Source organism: Neolamprologus brichardi, chromosome 12, assembly GCF_056152115.1.
Source record: "Neolamprologus brichardi isolate AB-2024 chromosome 12, ASM5615211v1, whole genome shotgun sequence".
In the NCBI taxonomy this organism is placed as follows: domain Eukaryota; kingdom Metazoa; phylum Chordata; class Actinopteri; order Cichliformes; family Cichlidae; genus Neolamprologus; species Neolamprologus brichardi.
The window spans coordinates 34,191,508-34,211,617 of NC_142115.1; the positions used below are offsets into that span (position 1 = coordinate 34,191,508).

At 42.1% G+C, this 20,110-nt stretch overlaps 2 protein-coding genes across 2 annotated transcripts; one reads left to right on the plus strand and one right to left on the minus strand.

Moving 5' to 3' along the window:
• Positions 1-426: 426 nt before the first annotated feature.
• ptges2 (prostaglandin E synthase 2) lies at positions 427-7,608 on the plus strand. Its single transcript, XM_006797701.3, has 7 exons — positions 427-742; positions 2,797-2,985; positions 3,392-3,447; positions 4,424-4,576; positions 4,899-5,099; positions 5,194-5,311; positions 6,557-7,608. The coding sequence occupies exons 1-7, from the start codon at positions 443-445 to the stop codon at positions 6,701-6,703; spliced, it is 1,164 nt and encodes a 387-aa protein (XP_006797764.3). The 5' UTR covers positions 427-442; the 3' UTR covers positions 6,704-7,608.
• Positions 7,609-9,292: 1,684 nt separating this feature from the next.
• gle1 (GLE1 RNA export mediator) lies at positions 9,293-19,530 on the minus strand. The gene is made up of 14 exons (XM_087849453.1): positions 19,369-19,530; positions 18,222-18,458; positions 17,948-18,106; positions 17,354-17,502; positions 17,187-17,247; positions 16,637-16,894; positions 16,328-16,550; positions 16,014-16,126; positions 14,550-14,762; positions 14,049-14,369; positions 13,616-13,720; positions 13,330-13,412; positions 13,186-13,249; positions 9,293-11,167 (listed from the first exon to the last, which is right to left on the minus strand). Exons 1-14 carry the CDS (start codon positions 19,465-19,467, stop codon positions 11,099-11,101), a joined length of 2,154 nt encoding a protein of 717 aa, XP_087705579.1. The 5' UTR covers positions 19,468-19,530; the 3' UTR covers positions 9,293-11,098.
• Positions 19,531-20,110: the final 580 nt, after the last annotated feature.

Below are 20,110 nucleotides of genomic sequence, written 5' to 3' on the forward strand. Positions count from 1 at the left end.
TGTCTCCATCTCACCCTTTCCCTATTCCCAGCATCTTCTTCTGCGTGCCTTCTGCACTACACCCATGAACCTCCTCTGAGGTGTTCCTCTTTTTCTCCTGTCTTACAGCTCCACATTCAACATCATTTATCTAGTAAAGTTACCATCTTTCATCTGCACATGTCCAAACCATCTCAACCTGACCTCTCTAACTCTGCTTGTTTGTTTGTTTTTGTCTCTTTACAGTTACTTTATATCTCTTTGTGGTGATTTTGCTTTTCTCTGTTCATCATTTAGCGGTTTTGCATCTATTTGATGTCTTTTTGCCCCCTTGGTTCCCTTTTTATTGCACCTTTTCTCAGGTTTTGCCTTTGCACGCCACTAGGGGCGGCACACACCCTGACAGGCTCAGCTCAAACCCCTATCCCTCGTGGTGCATTCTGGGACTTTATGTAAAGCCAACATGGCAGCCTCCTGCGCCAGAACACTCACTAAGGTCGGCTTGTCTTTTCTAGAGTCTCCAGCAGCCCGTCGGTCCGGCGCCTTCTCCTACCTGCTGGGGAATGTGGGCGCGCACGGATCCAGGAGGGCGTACGGCACCGGCGGAGCGGGGTTCCGGTCCAAACTGCTCTCCGGTGTGCGCCAAGGGGGAGGCAGGGTGCTGGGCTGCGCCTTCCTGCTGGGTGGAGGTTTGGGTTTATATCAGACTGTGAAGCTGTCCGTCCAGCAGCACCTGGCCGAGGAGGAGAGGAAGGTCAGTGAGGTAAGTGGGTGTCTTTGATCATCACCGTCTGCCTGCAGTAAGCTCACCTGCCTGAGGTGTGTGCAGCCCGGGTCACTTGTCAGACCCCAGCTGCTGCGGACACCTGTCACTTCTAATGAATACTGCCTTTTATTGTGTTTCTACTGGAGTAGAAACACAATAAAAGCTTTCAAAATGCGCTGTTGTTTAGTTTTAAAATTAAGTTTACAGATTTATCTGTAACGTTTTGCTTTTACGGGATCTGCTCGGTATGAACTACAGGCGGTCTGCTTTACGGTGTGTTAGTGGCTGGAGAAATGCTGTGGATCACTGCTGTCTGTGTGCAGTGTTGGGAAGGTTACTTTTAAAATGTATTCCGTTACAGATTACAGAATACATGCCCCAAAATGTATTCTGTAACGTATTCCGTTACGTTACTCAATGAGAGTAACGTATTCTGAATACTTTGGATTGCTTAATATATTATCATGCTGTTTACAACTACATGAATGTACTATTGCTGTGATTTATTACTGTTACTGAAGGTCCGCGGCTCCGAACCGTAGTAAAGGGACCTCTGGCTAATACGGTGGGTTCGTGTCGGGCTCGTAGCTGAAAACTAGCTTTACTTTGTTGTCTGGGTCAACTTTGCTAGCAGAGACAGAGAGAGGCGTTGAAAGGCTGCTCCAACGGAACTTATTGTTTCGGAGGAAAACACGAACACAGCGTACAGTCGAGTCTTAATAGCTTACTTACAGCTGGGCTCGTCAGGCACTCTTCTTGGCTGCAGTGGTTATTATTATATTTACATGCTTCCAGCTCCCGTTTCTGCTCGATGACAGCTCGTACTTTTCCTTTTTCTCCCTCCCTCGCTCACAGACACATAACGTGTATGGCAGTCCATTCTCCCTGCAGCACGGACTACACTGCCCATGATGCTACATTCTTTAGAGCTATACCTGTAGCATTCTGCCTATTAGCTTAGCACAACAACAACAAAAAGACGCTCTCTCACCCAGGAAACACACAGAGAGAGAGCGTCACCTTGTAACCATGGCAACCGTAACTGCCACCTGGAACAACAGAACGTAGCTGTCAAACAAAACCCAAACAGTCCTGACCCGCCACAATATGAAACAGGGAAGTACCGCCGTGTAATCCATTTATTTCAACAAAGTAACTGTATTCTAAATACCACCTTTTTAAACGGTAACTGTAACGGAATACAGTTACTCATATTTTGTATTTTAAATAAGTAACGGCGGTACATGTATTCCGTTACTCCCCAACACTGTCTGTGTGTCTGCAAATGTTTCCAAACTCTGGGCCTGGATCCCCTTTATCTGTGCATGCACAACTGTAATAGCCATCAGCAATAAACCTTTGCAGTCACTGTGCTTCACAAACGTTTGCTCTTGAAGCCTTGAGGTGTTCTTGCACATGGTTTGGCTGTTGTCATTTGGAATACTGTTTTTTATATATATATATATATATATATATATATATATATATATATATATATATATATATATATATATAATATTTATATAGTGCTGCAGAATTGTGCACCTCACCCTCTCTTTTCCACCCTTTCTTTTCCCACACATCTGCACTGAGTAGGAGATCTCATTGTGCATGTGTATAGTGACAATAAAAGGTATTCTATTCTATTCACCACCTGCAACGTGTTGCAGGTTTAACTTAGCATTTATAAGCAGTATTATCACCTTATCAAGCACCACTAGCTTTGCATAATTCACAGTTCATAATAATCCTTATCTCATACTGGTCTCTCATGCTCCCCCTCAGTAGCTATATTAAGGTCCTGCCTCTTTAAACACCTCCTGCCCCACACCTCTTATTAAAAGCCCACTTTCTTTTGATTGGCCAGCTTCCGTTAGCCTGTTGTGGAGTAGCATTAGTTCTTTCAGATCCATTGACAGTATAAAAGATGGACAGAAAAATAAGCTTGCATTCTTTTTAGCTGCCCTTTGCCAAGCTGGGGGTGGCAGCTCTTAAGTGTCCACATACTTTAGCCTCATAGCGCTCTCCTTTCCTCTGCTGCCTCCTTCCAGGCTCCAGGAGGCAGTCTGCAGCTGACCCTGTACCAGTACAAGACCTGCCCGTTTTGCAGCAAGGTGCGAGCCTTCCTGGACTACCACGGGCTGCCGTATGAGATCGTGGAGGTGAACCCGGTGATGAGGAAGGAGATTAAGTGGTCTACCTACAGAAAGGTGCCCATCCTGATGGTGGATGGTGAGGTGGTAAGACATTTGATGTCATCTTAAATCTTTGAGATGGGGGGGGGGGGGGACTGTTGAGAGAACAAAGTTAAGACTTGTTATGTTTTTGTCAAACATTCAGACAGATTTTAATTTCTGGCATGTCTTCATAACCCTCACTCACCACAAATTATATATTTTATACTATTTTAAGGATATTGTCTTAAAATCCTAACACTAAGAGCAGTCTGAGGACTGGGCTTCTGGCTCACAGGAGTCACTTACTCACAGAATTTGTATGACAGAAAATAAAGAAAAGCATGTCCACAAAAAAAAGAAAAGAAACCTTTGTCTAGTCTCTAATTAAGTACCTAAAAATGTGTCGGTTTTTCCTGTGAAACCCTTCAAACCATCATGTCCTGCTCTATTTCCTTTTTTAAATCTGCAGCAACTGAATGACTCGTCTGTCATCATCAGTTCGCTCAAGACCTATTTAGTCAACAAGTAAGTTGTGACTTCCTTCACTTGTTATTTCATGAGGAATTTTGTTTATATTTTCTGTTAATCACTTCAAATAAAGCTCTGAGAAATAATTTGATAGTGTAAAATAATCTATAAAATCTCAGGTGTGAAACTCTGTGGTTCAAATACATCCCACCCTGATCAGAGCATTAAAACTAAAATGCAGAAAAAACAATTTTAAAAGTCTTGTTATTAAAAATGTTATTATAATGTTATTATTGTACTTGATGTATGTGACAAAGTTAAAGTTTATTTCTATATTTTACTGAGAAAATATTAGAATTTAGAAAATATGCTGATTGTTATTCGACTAGTTAAATCCTTGGTCTCGTGTTCTGAGGGCAGGGTTTCTTATTTTGGTTTCCAAAGAAATACCAACACAATACATTTAAATAAGCCTCACAGTTTGGATGCTTGGGTTAATATTTTAAGAAAAACAGTTGTAAAATTTCTGGGGGGAGTTAAGTGACCCACCGCAGCAAGTGTGCTGTTATTTAATACTAATTGTAAAAACATAATTTAATGGTTCATTCTTACTTCCTTTGGTGTGGAATACACCTGGATGTGATTTATATCCAGCTCAGTGTTTTTGTCTTGAAATGGCATCAGTAAGCCAGTGTGGCCACAAGAGGAACTGCAGTTCCTCTTGTGGCCACATGAGGCTGGATCCAAAAGTGAGCACGTCACTGTAGATGCCCCGTGTTAAATGGTCAAACTGTACACTAGAAATATATTGTCAAAAAACAGAGTGGATAGTTTCTCTCTTCATAACAGTTCTTAGTGGGGCTCATCCACCTGGATAATTGAGTTGGAGGCATCACTTTGTTGACTGACAGGTGTCCTCACACAGGTTGCATGAGCTGATCTTATTTGGACTCCATTCTTAAAGATAAAATATCTAAATTTGTGCCGTCTTTATAAGAAAAAAAAAATCTTTACCTTGGGGGTTTTTTTGCAGGAAGAAGAGCATGTCCGACATCCTTCGCTGCTACCCGGAGATGAAGTCGGTGAATGACAGGGGGAAGGAGGTGATCGAGTACAACAACAAGTACTGGCTGATGCTGAGCGAGGGCGAGACCGTCGCAGTTTACCCACAGAAGGAAATGCAGAAGTAAGCCAAGCCCTGTTTCTCACACACAATTATTAGTGGACTCTTATTTTGAAAGGTAGCACGTGGGTGTAACCCAAAGGCTGTGGAGCATTATTGCTCTCAGGCTTGTGATTGGTCAGCTGATATGAAGCCTCTACTTTTAGCAATGGGAGATTTCTGTTTTCATCATTCTAATAAAGATCTGTGTGATGAGGAAAAATCGTAAATCTGCATGAATATGTGGTGGTGGTGGAGTTTTCTCCAAACTAAAGTCACGTGGTCCGCATCAGACCGTGACTCCATCTTTTCTGTGGATCGTAAATGTTTTCTGCTCTGCTTTCAGAGAGGAGATGAAGTGGCGTCAGTGGGCTGACGACTGGCTCGTACACCTCATATCTCCCAACGTGTACCGAACCACCAACGAGGCCCTGGCCTCCTTCGACTATATCGTACGCGAGGGCAAGTTTGGTACTTTTGAAGGCTTCTTCGCCAAATATGTTGGCGCTGCGGCCATGTTTGTCATCTCCAAAAGGCTGAAAAGTCGGTATGTGGTGTTAGATAACAGGCTATCGTGTTTCTGGTCATTTTAAGGTTTTTGGGGACGCGAGGTATTAATTTTCACTCCTTTGACCCCACAGACACAATCTGCAGGACGACGTCAGGGAGGATCTCTACAAGGCTGTCAACGACTGGGTGGCAGCCATTGGCAAGAATAGGAAGTTCATGGGTGGAGATCAGCCCAACCTGGCAGACCTGGTGAGGAAACGCAGCTTAGGTCCAGCTCAGGCTTGGTCTAGGGTCCAACTTAGGCTTGTTACTAATTTAATGTACATAAATTAGCCTGATTAAAGCTTCACCACAGACTGATAGAGACAGAACGAGGTCGTTTTCAGGTCTGAAAAGTGAAGCCAGTGTTGAAGCAACTTAAACCTGTTTTCTTGTAATGGTCAGCAGGTGCTTGAATAAATACATCTTGTTCTGCAGATGTTTTAGAAAACATGCACTGATGGCCTCAAATACAAATTTTAGGTCTAGATTACTAATATTTTGTCCACGTGCCTGTTCGTTGTGCATCTCCAGCTGTTGATTTGCTCCACCTCACTTAACACTCGGCAGGTGTGACGCTGACGAGCTGAATAAGTGCTGTGACAAGTTTAATGTTGTGTGGATGAGCTGTTCTCATCTTATTTTGGCTAAAAGTTGGTTTCTGTTATCAGCGTTTCCCCTGCGATGACTACTGTCTGCTCCATGCTGCATGTTGGGGGCGGGGCCTACATATACGTTGATCCATGTTGGTTTGATTGACATTGTGAGGACATTCAATCCCATTATTGCCCTCTCAAGCCTCTTACCGCTAAGTTAACCCTTAACATAACTTTAAAACCAAGTTACAAAACTAACTTGGTTACACTCCCCCAGACGGAGGCGCTGCATTGGTGCCCAGTTTGTTCTACGTTTACAAAAATGTGTGTACTTTCCTTTAAACATCTGTAGTTCAAAAGGATCATTTTCTTGCTGGTGTTCACATCAATGTGAGTGCCATCAAGAAAGTTACTCTTTGTATTTGTGCTTGTTTTAAAGCATAAGGTTTATTGTTACTGTAAAAGTAACTTTTTAATTACACAATTTTAGAATGTTTATTTTAGTTACTTTATGCAACAAAACCAGGCAGATAACACTGGATGGAACACTTTACTGTGTGACTGACAACCATTAGCCAATGAGCATGTAGATCCGCCTCACAATTCTAACATCCAATTTAAAAACACGACAAAATGTCTTCACTATGTCCATCTTTAGTATACAGTCCATTATATCCACTCCTTTACATCATCACAGAGATCCAAGAGCAGAAAAAAAACCCTGAAATACGGCATTTCGACCAGTCCCTGAGCTTTTGGCTCACAAGGATTGCCTAATTATTTGAAACTCTGGACATGTTTCATACAAGCATCCACAATTTTAACCTTCAGGCTTTGCACCTGTGCTCTTCTGTTACAGTCAGTGTTTGGAGTCCTGAGGGTGATGGATGGCCTGCAGGCGTTTGATGACATGATGGCGAACACCAAAGTGAAATATTGGTACAGACGCATGGAGAGCGCCACGCTCAACCACGAGGGTCTTAACGCTAAGCCTTATAAACACTGAACAGTAAAAGCTCCTGAAGGACGGCGACCAGAAACGAGAAGACGACCACCGCCAGGTCTTGTAGTGGTCACTCAACTTCCTGTACCTGAACCTGTTAATTGTTGTGAGTGGGTTTTTAATTGACTCCATCATTAACAGAGCTGCTTTTGTGGATCAAATCTGCTCTTGTTTAAAGGTCTGTCATTTTTACTGGCCTCTAGTGGTGAAATAGACGAACTGCAACAACAATATCATTGAAACACTTGATCTTGTTTTGTTAATTTTAAGGAACAGAAAAGTCACATCTTCAGAGTACGGTTAAAGGAGAAATCCGCACATATTCATCCAGCTAGTCTTCTAATTTCATCCACATATTTTTGAATTACTTTAGGTTTTTTCCGTTCTCATTCATCAGGCAGTCTACAGTGTGGCTATGAACAAAATTAAACCGATTTCCAGGTCGAGACTGGTGTGTGAAGGAAAGACATTATTGTTCCCTACGCTGCTTTGTCCTTTTGAACATAGGAATTTGGAAACTGGTTGTATAAATTATTTCTTGTAACACTGTTTATTTCTGTGCTAGAGTTTTACTCCTACTTATCTCACATGGGAAAATCTTGGAAATCTAAATCGTCTGTGCTCAGGACTGCAGAGTCTGAGGCTCGTTTCTGCAGCTTTGTGTGGAAAAACGGTTCATGTTCTCTGTATTTATTTCAGATGATTGTTCCTCTGATGCAGTGTCGGTCAAGCCATGACGAATCGATATGTTCTGCGACTGTTTGGGTAAAAAAAATGTACGAATAATCATCGAGCTGGCACCGAATGTGTTTAATATGCAATATTTCAGCTGCAGCTGAAGTAACTGTAATAAAAACGACTCAGTGTGCATAGATGTAAAAAGGTCAAATAAAAAAGGTAAACATGAAGGTTGTCTCTTCTTTTTAAACCACATGTTGGTGCAGTTAATGTGTTACAGTTTTATAAAAATGTGTGTTTCTGATCTAAAACCCGCAGGACAACGGCCGGTGTCCTGCAGGCTTTAGATCTCACCCTCAGTCAACACACCTGAATCAAATGATTAGTTCATTACCAGGCCTCTGGAGAACTTCAAGACATGTTGAGGAGATAAATTAGCCATTTAAACCAGCTGTGTTGGATCAAGGACACATCTAAAACCTGCAGGACACCGGCCCTCGAGGCCTGGAGTTCCCCATCCCTGGTTTAAAGGGTAAATTAGGTTAGCGTTTAAAGGGTTAAGCCACATGCTTGAATACCAGTTACATTACACTATTACACTTCAGTCTCACTTCATCTACTTTAAGCATTTAAAATCTTACGAAAAATTGTTTTAGGACATTTTAATGCAAATTAAAACCTTATTTGTCGCATAAGGAATTAAGGTCCTTTTAGGACCATGTCCCCCTATGGAGGCCTTCCTGGAAACCCTCAATCTTACACTATTCCTCTGTGTCAGCACCTTCACTTTCTGTCTTCTGGTGTTCCTTTAGGGCCGATAGGGGCGATCGTGGCTCAAGAGTTGGGTGTTCGCCTTGTAATCGGAAGGTTGCCGGTTCGAGCCCCAGCTCGGACAGTCCTGGTCGTTGTGTCCTTGGGCAAGACACTTCACCTACCACCTACTGGTGTTGGCCAGAGGGGCCGATGGCGCGATATGGCAGCCTCGCTTCTGTCAGTCTGCCCCAGGGCAGCTGTGGCTACAACTGTAGCTTGCCTCCACCAGTGTGTGAATGGGTGGATGACTGGGTGTGTAAAGCGCTTTGGGGTCCCTAGGGGGGGCTAGTAAAAGCGCTATACAAATACAGGCCATTTACCATTTAGGGCTCGCCATATTGGCTTCCATCTCAACCCATCCTAGCAACCTCTTCTGTCACGTCAACCGTCTGTATGTCCTTCACTAAATCTATGACTCGTCTCTCTAGAAGGTATATCCACCATTGTTCCTCTGAACACATCCAAACTGCCCGGCCTCCGAAATACTTATTTCTGATCCTGGTCACTCCCAGTGAAAATCTAAGCATCTTCAGCTGTGCTCGGCTCTTTTCCATAATGCCACCATCTCCAAACTACACATCACAGCAGGTCTTGGATCTTTGTGAAGACAAACACGTCGAGCTCCCTACATGCAAAGTGGGGCAGGGAGCAGTCACTGCAGATAAAACACTGCAGACAACCTTTAGCCAAAATATGATAAGAACAGTTCATCCAAATGACCTCAAACTTGGCAGTAAACATACTGGAACCCTCTGAAACACAGCTGCCATGTTTGAAGAGGTTCAGTTAAATGGAAGCTAAGATACAAAGAACAGAGCTCTCAGAGATTAATAGTAAAATAACATCTACAGTTTTGATCAGTGAGAAGACGTAAGCTGCACATTCCTTCCACCCCAGGAAAAGAAATCATTCAAAGCCCCAAATTGCATTCAGTCATCTTCATCAGTGCATATAAACTTCTGACAGCTGTACATTGCAAATTTGCTCAAAATGTCATGTCAGACAGTTTAAAATACACAGAACAAGCCCCAAATAATCTGATTTTAGAAGATTAAAGCAAAAAATTAAAAAAAAAAAAAATCCAAAAGGGAAATTTTCCACTAAGTGTTGATTGATTTTATTTCATTTAGTTTGCACATTTTCAACAACTCCTGTAGACTGCACTAATTCTGGTACCAATACATTTGTTTATTCTTCATTACATTCAGAAAAACAATCACTTTGAGTTTCACTTTACAAAACAGTCTGCGATCATTTCTGGATCAAACCTTTGGTTTCTCTCATGGACAATGATTTAAAACAACACTTCAAACCATGAATTTTTGCTCCACACAGTGAGAAAATAAATAAAAAGTCCAAATCATTTGACACAATTTGATTTGAACAGAAAATATTAAGGCTGAATAAACAGATTTCTACCTGCTCTGCTAAAACGTTGCGAGTAAGCAGCTTCTCTCTCCTCGGGATGATGAAACTTATAATGTTGAGAGCTGTAAACAAAACGACGACACTGGAAACCTCACTGATTTGGACGCCTTAAAATCAACACGTCCTCATTTTCTCATGTTTTACTCCACTCAGAAATCAAAGCAGGCACATCTGGCCCCCTGAGCAGATGTTCAGGTGACCGTGTTTACGTAGACATGAGCTTTGACTCAAAATCTTTTGACATCAACTTGAATCTGCTTCTTCAGGTCGGATGTTAACAGAGCAGCCTTTAAAGGTAATTTTTGTAATTTGCCCTCTGAGGAATCTAAACCCCTCACCACCAGGGGGCAGCATTTTACCAGCAGCACTGCTGAAGTGTTTAGAGATGTGTGCGGCTGTTCTTTTAGTGTTTTATTTTATCCATTTCCTCTACAAGCTTTGCCTTTTGTCAGGCTGTGTTTACCTGGTTAAATAAAGGTTAAACTTACTCACTGCACCATCTGGTGGTATAAAATTGATACTGCACAGCATTAGAGCCCAGCCTGAGTTTAACTTCAGCAGATCTCTCTTCATCTCTAAAATAAAGTATGATAAAATCAAAGCAGTTCTGCTGATGGCTTCAATTTTGGAAGGTTTTAAAGCATTTTTAAAAACAGAGGGATTTTCAAGAAGAACCTTTAAAAGCATCAATCATTTGATTTTTACTTCATCGACAAATAATTTACTTTCACTTTTTGATTTCAGTAGCTTTTAATCCAGTTTTTATTCATCAATCTCACCACATTTTGTTCCAGTATGTCAGAGATCTGAATGATCAAATGTTGCCAGCTGCCTACACAGACTATGCGTGAGTAAGGCGATAGACGCGTGAGCAGCAATGGTGGAAATGCACTGAAGTATCGACAAATAAGACGACATGTCTGCGCAGCTGAAACACTTTAAAACTGGTCAGTTATTTTTGTAGCAGAGATGTTGTTTTTGTGCCACAAAAAGGAGAAAAACAAGAAGGTAAACTATTAAAAATTATTATCGGAATCAGCAAAAAAATTTAACGTGAAAGTTAAGGCTGTGAAAGCGTTTCTCTTTTTAGGAGGAATGACTCGACATACCTGGGAATTTAAAAAAAAAAAAAAACTAAAAAAAAAACCTTAAGAAAAACTCAAGAATTTCAGCAGAAAAGCAGCCAATGAAGTTAAGGTTAAAAGAACCCCACAGCTGTCTCAGTCAGTACTAGGATCACATCTGCTTCAGGTCAGCAGAAGCAGATGTGACCTCAAAAATGTGACCTTACAAACGCAGAGGACTTGTGAGGCTTCCAGTGTGTGACGTCAGTGTGTGTGACGTCAGTGTGCTCATTTAGATAAAAACTAAAACCACAGGACAACTTTTTCCCCTCTTCCCACTCACATATGCTCTCAATTCATTTCTGCCTGACTCAGTCCTACAATGGCGTCGTCACCCAGCGCAGGTCCTCGTCGGTCAAGACCTCCAGAACCCGGAGCCCAGCTGGCCTCTGGGCGGACTGATCTGTCGTCTCTGCAGCGATGTCTGAGACAAAACACAAAAACAATCATTTCAATAAAAGCACAACACTGCACTGGTACTGTGTGTAATAACAGACAACATCTCATCATTAAGCCCCTTAAAATGTTGAGCTGATGTTTAAACTGAGCTCAGTGAGAATACAACTTAATTCCAAAGTTTTAATCCAGCTCAGCGTCACGCAGTTCAGTTCAGATATTACAGAATTTCTCAAATCTGTGCCATTTTTGCTCCGTCTGTTTTCACAGTCAGAGTCTCTAAAATAAGACTTGTAGCTGAAGTCAAACCTTTTCTAATGCTTCACTTTTAAGTGCTCAGATTAGGCCACCAGTCTGTAAACACTCCTCATAATCCAGACGAGATCTACTTTACACCCGTTTCTGTAAACACTACACCGGTTTTAATTATGTTCCCTTTTGTTTTACAATCATTATTTACCCCCTAACTATGTTACTGTTTGCCATGCAGCACTTTGAATTGTAAATCAACTTCTTTTTGGCCTTTATTTAATTTTATTTCTGAATAATTCAGCAGTTTGAATTATAGGAGGTGAAGGAAGGAGAAAAACCCAAGCACGGAATTACAGAGTTTTATCAGGGAAGGAAATATTTCTCTCTGGGTTTACAGCAGATCGATATTAAAGCCGTTAATCTGCAGGTTTAGTTTCAGATGCTTCCCTTTATTTGCCAGTTAAATTTCACATTTACTGAACAGCTTATTAAACTCTTACTGTTTTTTTATAGATTACAGTAATGAGCACTGCTGTTGTTGAAGCATTTTCTAACCATCGTGTGGTTTGTTCGCTCAGTCGCAGCTTCACGGCTGCAGACTTGTGATGACCGAAGGGCTCAGCATGGTTCTCGCTGGCAGTGCCGTGGAAAACCGCAGGGAGCCTCGGACAGCCCGTCTACCCGCAGAGAGCGTCTGTTGATGGAGGCTGTGTCCGCAGTATGAGTCAACGGGTCTGGTGGCTACTCTCGTTTGTACCGTTGTCGGTCCATCAGCTCGCCGTGGAGTAGAGTGAAGTAAAACACGCAAAGAGCTAAAATGAGGGAACCGGTTTAGCTCACGGGGTGAGCAGGCGACCATATGCCAGAGTGGCCAGGGTGTGAATCTGACCTGAGGAACTTTACTGAGTATTTTCCCTTCGTTCTCCACCATCATCGGCAAAAAAACATTTAAAAAAAAAGAAAAAGAAAAAAGAAGAAGAGCTGAAGTGAAGCAGACCATAAAAACAACGTCTCCACTGCAGATACTGTCTGCAGTTTTCAAGCTGGATGTTTATTTGATGCTTCTCCATGTTTTCCTGCCGCTCCCTTCCCTGTTGCGTTTCCCAGAGGACTGCACAGGAACGTGTTTGTGTACACTGAAAAGCCCAAACTGACACCAGATCATCTGCCTTCATCTCACAGTATCCCACCATCCTCCTGCCCTCTGCATGTCACCCATGAACCTCCTCTGTAGTCTTCCCCTTATCCTCATGCCTGGCAGCTCCATATTAAACCTCCTTTGTCAAGTATGTCCACTTTCGATTGTGGCTCAAGAGTTGGGAGTTCGCCTTATAATCTGAAGGTTGCTGGTTCGAGCCCCAGCTTGGACAGTCTCGGTCGTTGTGTCCTTGGGCAAGACACTTCACCCATTGCCTACTGGTGGTGGTCAGGTGGTGCCAGTGTCCGGCAGCCTCGCCTCTGTCAGTGCGCCCCAGGGTGGCTGTGGCTACAATGTAGCTTGCCATCACCAGTGTGTGAATGTGTGTGTGAATGGGTGGATGACTGGATATGTAAAGCGCTTTGGGGTCCTTAGGGACTAGTAAGACGCTATAAAAATACAGGCCATTTCCCTCCTCTCAGATGCAATCGTGGTACCAGAGAACTATCAATCTTTTTATTTGGAAGAGCAGAGACTGCTTGGGATTCACTCACGTACTCATAAATCCCTTTTACAGTCTGCACACGTCTGTTTTAAGGATTCACTGAGTTAACATCCAAACCTTCACAGCATGTCGGGGGGGGTGTTTGACATACCTCCAGGAACTGTTTGAGTCTGATGACCGAGCCCATCTGTCCACTGCTGGTCACGGCTTCAATCCTGCACAGAAACACTTCTAGGTTAAACCTCTCACATGACCGCTGCAGGTGAAATGTTTACTGTTAAAACGTGCTTTCTACCTGGGGAAGTATTCCTCTTTCAGTAGCAGGATGAGCTTCCAGAACTGGCTCCGATACTGGTTCATCAGAGCGTTCCCGCAAACCTGAAGGAAACAACGCTCAGGAGTTATCCACAGCTGCTTTCAGCGACAAAGAAACTGAAGTTTAGATTTAGGCTTAAAGAGCTTCAGGGACTGTGGTCATTTCACCTGACATTTTTTCATGGTTCATGGGCCGAAAATGCAAGCCACTGATTGTTTGAAGCAACAAACACACCTGATAATGTGCAGGATGTGTTCAGACTCACCTCTAGAAAGTCAAACAGCAGAGTCGCCGTGACGTCTGCCAGAGGCTCCATGTTGAGCATCTGAGCCAACCAACGCCAGCCGTGGTTCAGACCATGAGGAACGGGCTGAAACAAACAAATAAATAAAGACATTTTTGAAAAAGTGAGGGACTTTTAGACATTATAGGCAAGTTTAGGTTTAGCCTTGGACCATTCATCGCCATGGTAACTAAGATAATCCAGAGTAAGTTACGCCCAATGATTGAGAACCAATCAATTCTCCTGAAAACCTCCTCGATGCACAGAAATAATATATCTTCTCTTCCCCCGGTTATTTGTTTGTTTCTTTAGTCTTTCTCGTTTCCTAATAAGAATCAGGAAGAAATCTCTGCCTCCTCAGTCTGACGTTTTGCTCGTTTGACATTATAAAAGCAGGAAGTGGGACAGTTTTTACCCCTTGTTTGGAGCTGTAGGGCCACTTCAGCTGGATGATGGCGGCGTAGAGGCGAATCATCCCGGACATCCTCTTCAAGAAACTGTCCTGACCTTCGACCCCAGAGTCGTCTACACGGTAACCAAGAATCCTCTGGTATTCATCCACGGGCGTGCCCTCCTTCATCGGAGGGTAGTGAGGGATTGCATAGGGGCATTTCTTGTGCAGGTGGGCAAGGATGAGGTCTCCCACCTGAGGGTGCAGCTCCCAGACTCCAGAAGCCACCACGGCGATGGGGAAGGCCGCTTCGTGGTGAGACGCCACTTCCTCCTCTCCTTGTTTCTACACAACCAAAATATAAATAAATAAAAGATATTAAAAAATAATAATAATTGAAAAATCACAGCTTCTCCTTGCTTATACAAATACTACAAAATATAATAAATTAACAAAGCATTACTTCACAAACAAACAAACAAACAGACTTCTGTGTCGAATCATTCGTTTTGCACGCACGCTCACCACAAACTTCTCCGCCAGTTTGTAGCTGGCGAACTCGAGACCCTGCGGATGTTGTGAGGTGGATACCGATTTCCCCCCGGACGCGACCGGCCGTCCCGACAGAAGCTTGTCGATCTTGTCGAAGATTTCTCGGAGCTGCGATCCGGAGTTGCTGGCGATCTGACTGACAGGGATGGTGGCAGCTTTCTGGAGCTCCAGCTTCAGTTTCTTTGTCTGGGAGAAATTAAACCACTCGAATCATAAACAGACAGTGAAGATGTTTTGTGTGTGTCAGCTTGTGTTTGAGCTGCTTTTTAAAAATGTTTTAATGAAAGAATTAAATGAAGTTTTCAAACTGAGATGATTTCACACCATCAGCTCCTATGATAAAGTTATTAAGGCTCGAAAATGGTGGCCAAAATAATAATTATTATTTAAAAAATAAAAATAAATGACCCAACTTATTATAAGTTGAGTAATTATATATTAAAAAATTAATAAAAAAAAAATACAAAGCTATACTATTAAATCCTCTGAATGTAATATATAAAAAAAAAAAAAAGGGCATCAATTTATGAAATGTGAAAAACTGATTTTTTCAGTAATTTTATTACGTGTACTTTTCAGTTTTAGTATCTTTTTTTCCCCATTCCCATGTAAATTTTGCTATTTATTAATTAATTTTATTTATTTTTCCTTCCCTTTCAATTTAACCTCTGTGCATTTATTTATTTTTATTTTTATTTATTATTTGATAAATATTTTTATTTATTTATTCATTCAAGCACAAACAGCTCTCTAGACTTTGAACAACAGAGTGCCCTGTCCAAGGAGAGCCACAATAGGGGGCAAATAACAAATGAAAGAAATCAATTTTATGACTTCATTATACAAATATTTATGTGAACTAATTTAATTGCAATAGTATATATTTTTTACTTTCTTTTTTGTATTTATTTTGGCAGTTTTGGGTAATTGGTGAGCCTATAACTCAGATAACACTCAGTGTCAAAGCTAAATTAGAATTTTTAATGACCAAATGCTGTCTTTAATACTTTTCAGCTGAGTGGGTCAGGTGGGAACCCCTCATATCAAACATGGAAACATGCTTGGAGAACGATGGAAAGAGGCCAGTCAGAGTTATTAAAAAAGGACGAAATTTCCTTTCGATGTCCCGAGAATTCAGTGACCTGCGGTGTTAAAACATATCATTATAACATATCTTTAAGGTCATCACTTAAATAATTCCTAGTTCAAAGTCCAGATCCTAAAGTAAAACCCTACACAGACACAGAAACCATCAACCAAGTCCATCATTTCATAAATTATGGATTAATGGATTCACTACTTAAAGAATTAATCTATTAAATTAAAATATTGCTGGAATGGTCTTTGTTGGGACCTTTGTAGGTTAAAAGCTTTAAGAATGTCACAGTCCTTCCTCCGTCATCTCAAAGTCTTTCATCTGAATGTAAACAAACCCACCTGTCCGTCTTTTGCAGAGCTGAGCTGTTCGAAGGACTGAGCGCACCGAGAGGCCGCCTCCTGCAGATCCTTGTACCACTTCAGCGTGACGTCTTCAGCGCTGTTCTGCAACCCTGCAGGAAGAGGTTCAGTATGAAATGGTGAAAACACTCAGCAATATATCTGGATAAGGGGGGGGTAAAATCCATACTTTGGTCTATAATTATTCTCCAAATTATTTTATGCAAACAGGATGTTTTGTTTTGTGCACAAGCTGCTGACAACACCTCCAGCTGTACAGATGCATGACGCAGCTAAGCCTTCTCCTTCCTCACCTTTCCTCTGTGCCTTCTCTTTGGCCAGCTGTGCCGCCTTCTTCTCCCCCTCCTGCTTCGCCAGCAGCTCTGCCTGTTTCCTGCGCTCCTCCTCCTGCTCTTGCTCCTTCTTCTTCTTCTCTCGAACATTGGCCGCTTCCTCCTGCATCAGCCGAATAAGCGCTCTCATCTCGTGCAGGGCTCGCTCTGCCACAGTCATGTCCTCCAAGCTGGGGAAGTTGCCCTGAAATAGGCAGAACACACGTATTTCATGAGTACAAGCAGAAATTAGGAGGAGCATAAACCTTAAAAATCTCGATGGCAACCGACCTCTGCAGTCTTTCGCACCACCTCCGACACCTGGGAGCACAGCTGGTTCCCTCGGGTGCTGTAGGAGCTGAGGCTGGCCGGTGGGAGGTCCGTCTTGGTCTGGGTGGAGGGCTCAAGCAGCTGGTTGAGCTGCAGGATCTCCTCCTGGATGCTGTTGAGGCTACGCAGTCTCTCCCTGCCCTCCGCCTGCCTTTGCCTCTCGAGTTCTGCCTCCCGAAGACGCTGCTGCTCTGCCTCCCTCAGCCGTAGGTTGACGAGCTGACGGACAAACAAAAAGCATGAACAGCACAGGAACGAGATAACTTTTTCTACCCCACTGAGCACAAGAAATGCCCCAGTATGTGCAGGAGATCATTACTACAGCAGACTACCAAAAATAAAGAGCATCTACTTCTCCTGCTGCAGAGCTCTGCACATCCAGCATCTCACAATCTGTTCCACACTTTGAAACATGCACAATTTTTGTAAGGTTAACAAGCAAAATTAAAGACTTCAGTAAACAACTTGACAAACATGCGTTTAAGCTTCACGTTTCCTGAACTTAACGTACTGTTATTCTACGCCGCTGCTCCTCCTTCAGCTTCTCTTGACGCCCGATGCTCTCCTTCGTTCTGCAGTACAGGAAGTGGAAAACCAGACCAGGTGTTTAATCGCATGTAACATTTCAGACATTTTTAAGCATTTTAATCATTTTGAATGCGTCATAATTTCTCTTACTCTCTTTCCATCATGTCCCTCATACTCTGGTACTCCTGCCTCTGCTTCAGCTCCATGAGCTCCTCAAAGCGTTTCAGCTGCTCTGACTCGGCACTCGCAACCGCCGCTACGAGCTTCTCCTGCATCTCCTGCCGCACCCTGAGGGCCAACTGAGTCGACAGATAGAAGACAGTCCGGTGAGACCCTTACCAAGTATATAGTACGCAGGGGTCAACATGCAAAATATATAACTCTGATCAGCAAGCCAGCAGAGGTTAGTATGAAGACGTTTAGACCCATTTCCAGTAATTAGTAAGCGTCTAACATTACATGCTTTTCCATAAACTTTAACAGGAAAGCCTGAACATATTCATATGTTTAGATTACATGTTAGTTTCTAAAAACAAAAGCTGAAAGCAAACAAACTAAAATAAATACAATAAAACAAGTTGCTACTGACAAAAATCATAAGAGTTAAAAAACAAACAAACAAACAAAAACATTTGAAGTTTGGTTTGCAAATAAAATTAAATGTAAAAAAAAAAAAAAAGATTACTGTTAAGCTGTTTTTCAGTAAAAAAAATTAAAATAAAAAACACTGTCAAAAACTTGAACCTTAGCCTTTTCTCGATGCTCCTCCTGAACTTTGATGATACAGCCAGCCATCTCCATGGCTTTGGGAGACAGGAGGGAAATGGCAGGTAGTGAAGTAGGACTGGAAACTCCACTGACATCTGCCTCTGGACTTTCATCCTTCATCTTATCACTAAGACTCTACAGATCATCAGCATGAGGAAAAAACAAAGCAAAAAGCATCAGGGTCAGATATTCAGTTAAATTGGAAAACTGTTTTACAACATGACACATGAGAGAGACATTGAGGACTCGCCTGTTCTCGCTCATTCTTTACAGACGCTGCTGCGGAAAATGCAGCTGTCCTGGCGCTGACATCGGCGACAGATCCGGTAGAAGAAATAGACACTTCTGAGAGAACAGGGCTGGAGTCTCCGGATCTGGAGCCCAGGAAGGATGAGGACTTCTGCAGGGGAGCCGAGCTGAGACGCTCCAATATGACACCAGCGATTGGAGACAAGCTTGGGGAGTCTTTACAACCTGCTAAAAGAGGCTACAAGAACACAAGCGGGCTTCGTTTAGAGATGGTTTATACACAGAAACTGTATGCATCACTCATGTTGCCATATCCTTTCAGAAAATATGACTTCTTAAAGCCTGAAATGATTTAATCAAAACAAAAACACATCAAACACACTGGATTTTCCCTGTCTGTAAAAACATCAGGTAAAGCCTTACACATGTAACACCTTCATGAGGAATCAGTGAGTTCATACCTCTGCTTTTATAAACATGGAGTTCAACAACAGAAATCTGTTTCAAATCACCCCTGACACTCGTCCCCCTGCCTCCTCTTTCTTGACTGCTGTCCATTTCTTTGGATGGTTTAAAGTCCTCTACCTTCACTACCTCTGCTCCTTACATCCTCACTGTTGCACCCGTCTCCTTCTCAAACACACACATTCCTTTTCCCTATACTGCCACCTACTCCCTCCTCACTACAGTCTCACAATGTCATCCCTGAACCTCACAGTGTATAGAGACTCTTGCCTGACCTCATCTGACAGCCTGGATTTCTTTGCGAGATAGATAGATAGATAGATGCTTCAGTTTATAAACGGAAGTCACGAAATCACATTAGTTATCTGTCAAATAAAAGTAGTAATAAAAGTAGTCATTTGATGAAAATCCATAAAAGGATGTCTGAAGATTAAAAATAAAAAAAGTACGTAACTATACTACGTTATTTGCGTAAATGCCTCTTAACACTTTGTTTTCAACCACTGTTTATTGATTAGCTTCTGAGCTGAAGTCTTACTGCCTGATCTAAATGATTAAATTGTCACTTTGAATAAAATTCACCCTTGTAGTGATTATTTTTAAACAAGCGTAGCGTGCTAACTTTAACTAGCTACCGTTTAGCTAGCTCTAGTTGTTTTTTTAGCTACCTGGCGGCAACTCACCTCTCCCCTTTCCAACCAGAACGGGTCGAAGGAGATTTTCCCCTTTGGTGAATTTTTTAAGGCCTGTAAAGTTTCCCATCGTAGACTTTCAGAAGGCATCGCGAAACACAAAAAAAAACTACAACTGAATAGCAGTAATGCTAGTCAAGTTTGAATCCGCCATACGGCGTTACATAAAATACAATCCGAAGAGAAACCACCGGACTTTATTAAGTTCCCATCTGGGACCTTTATATATTTATTTCTTTGCTATCGGTATAATCACACATCACAAAATGATAGAGATAACTCTATTATGCACTGTGATAATTTCTTTATTAGGTTCCCACAGTCCATTTTGCTAAGAAAGATTCCTAACTGAGTGACGTGACCCGAGGTTCACTTTCCTTTATTAAGAAAGGAAATTAGAAAACGCCTTCCTATAGTTCACAGCTGAACTGCTGTAAGAAAATCTGCTTCTTTTCCAGTTGCTTCGCGTGAAGAACATAGATTTATACAAACTCTCTAAATCAAGATTATGGGCTATATTAACTGATCAAAGTATTTTCAAGGTTCAGTATAACTCAGTTTGGATTGATAAGGTCTATTCTTGCATTCGAGCCTGTAGGATTATCATGAATTAATGTTTACTGTGATGTTTGACTTCAGTCATAGAAATCCTAAACAAGGGAGAATAAAGGGGTTTTACTGGCCCAGTACTCAGCAGGAAAACATAAGAAAATAACATGTGTTTCATTACATG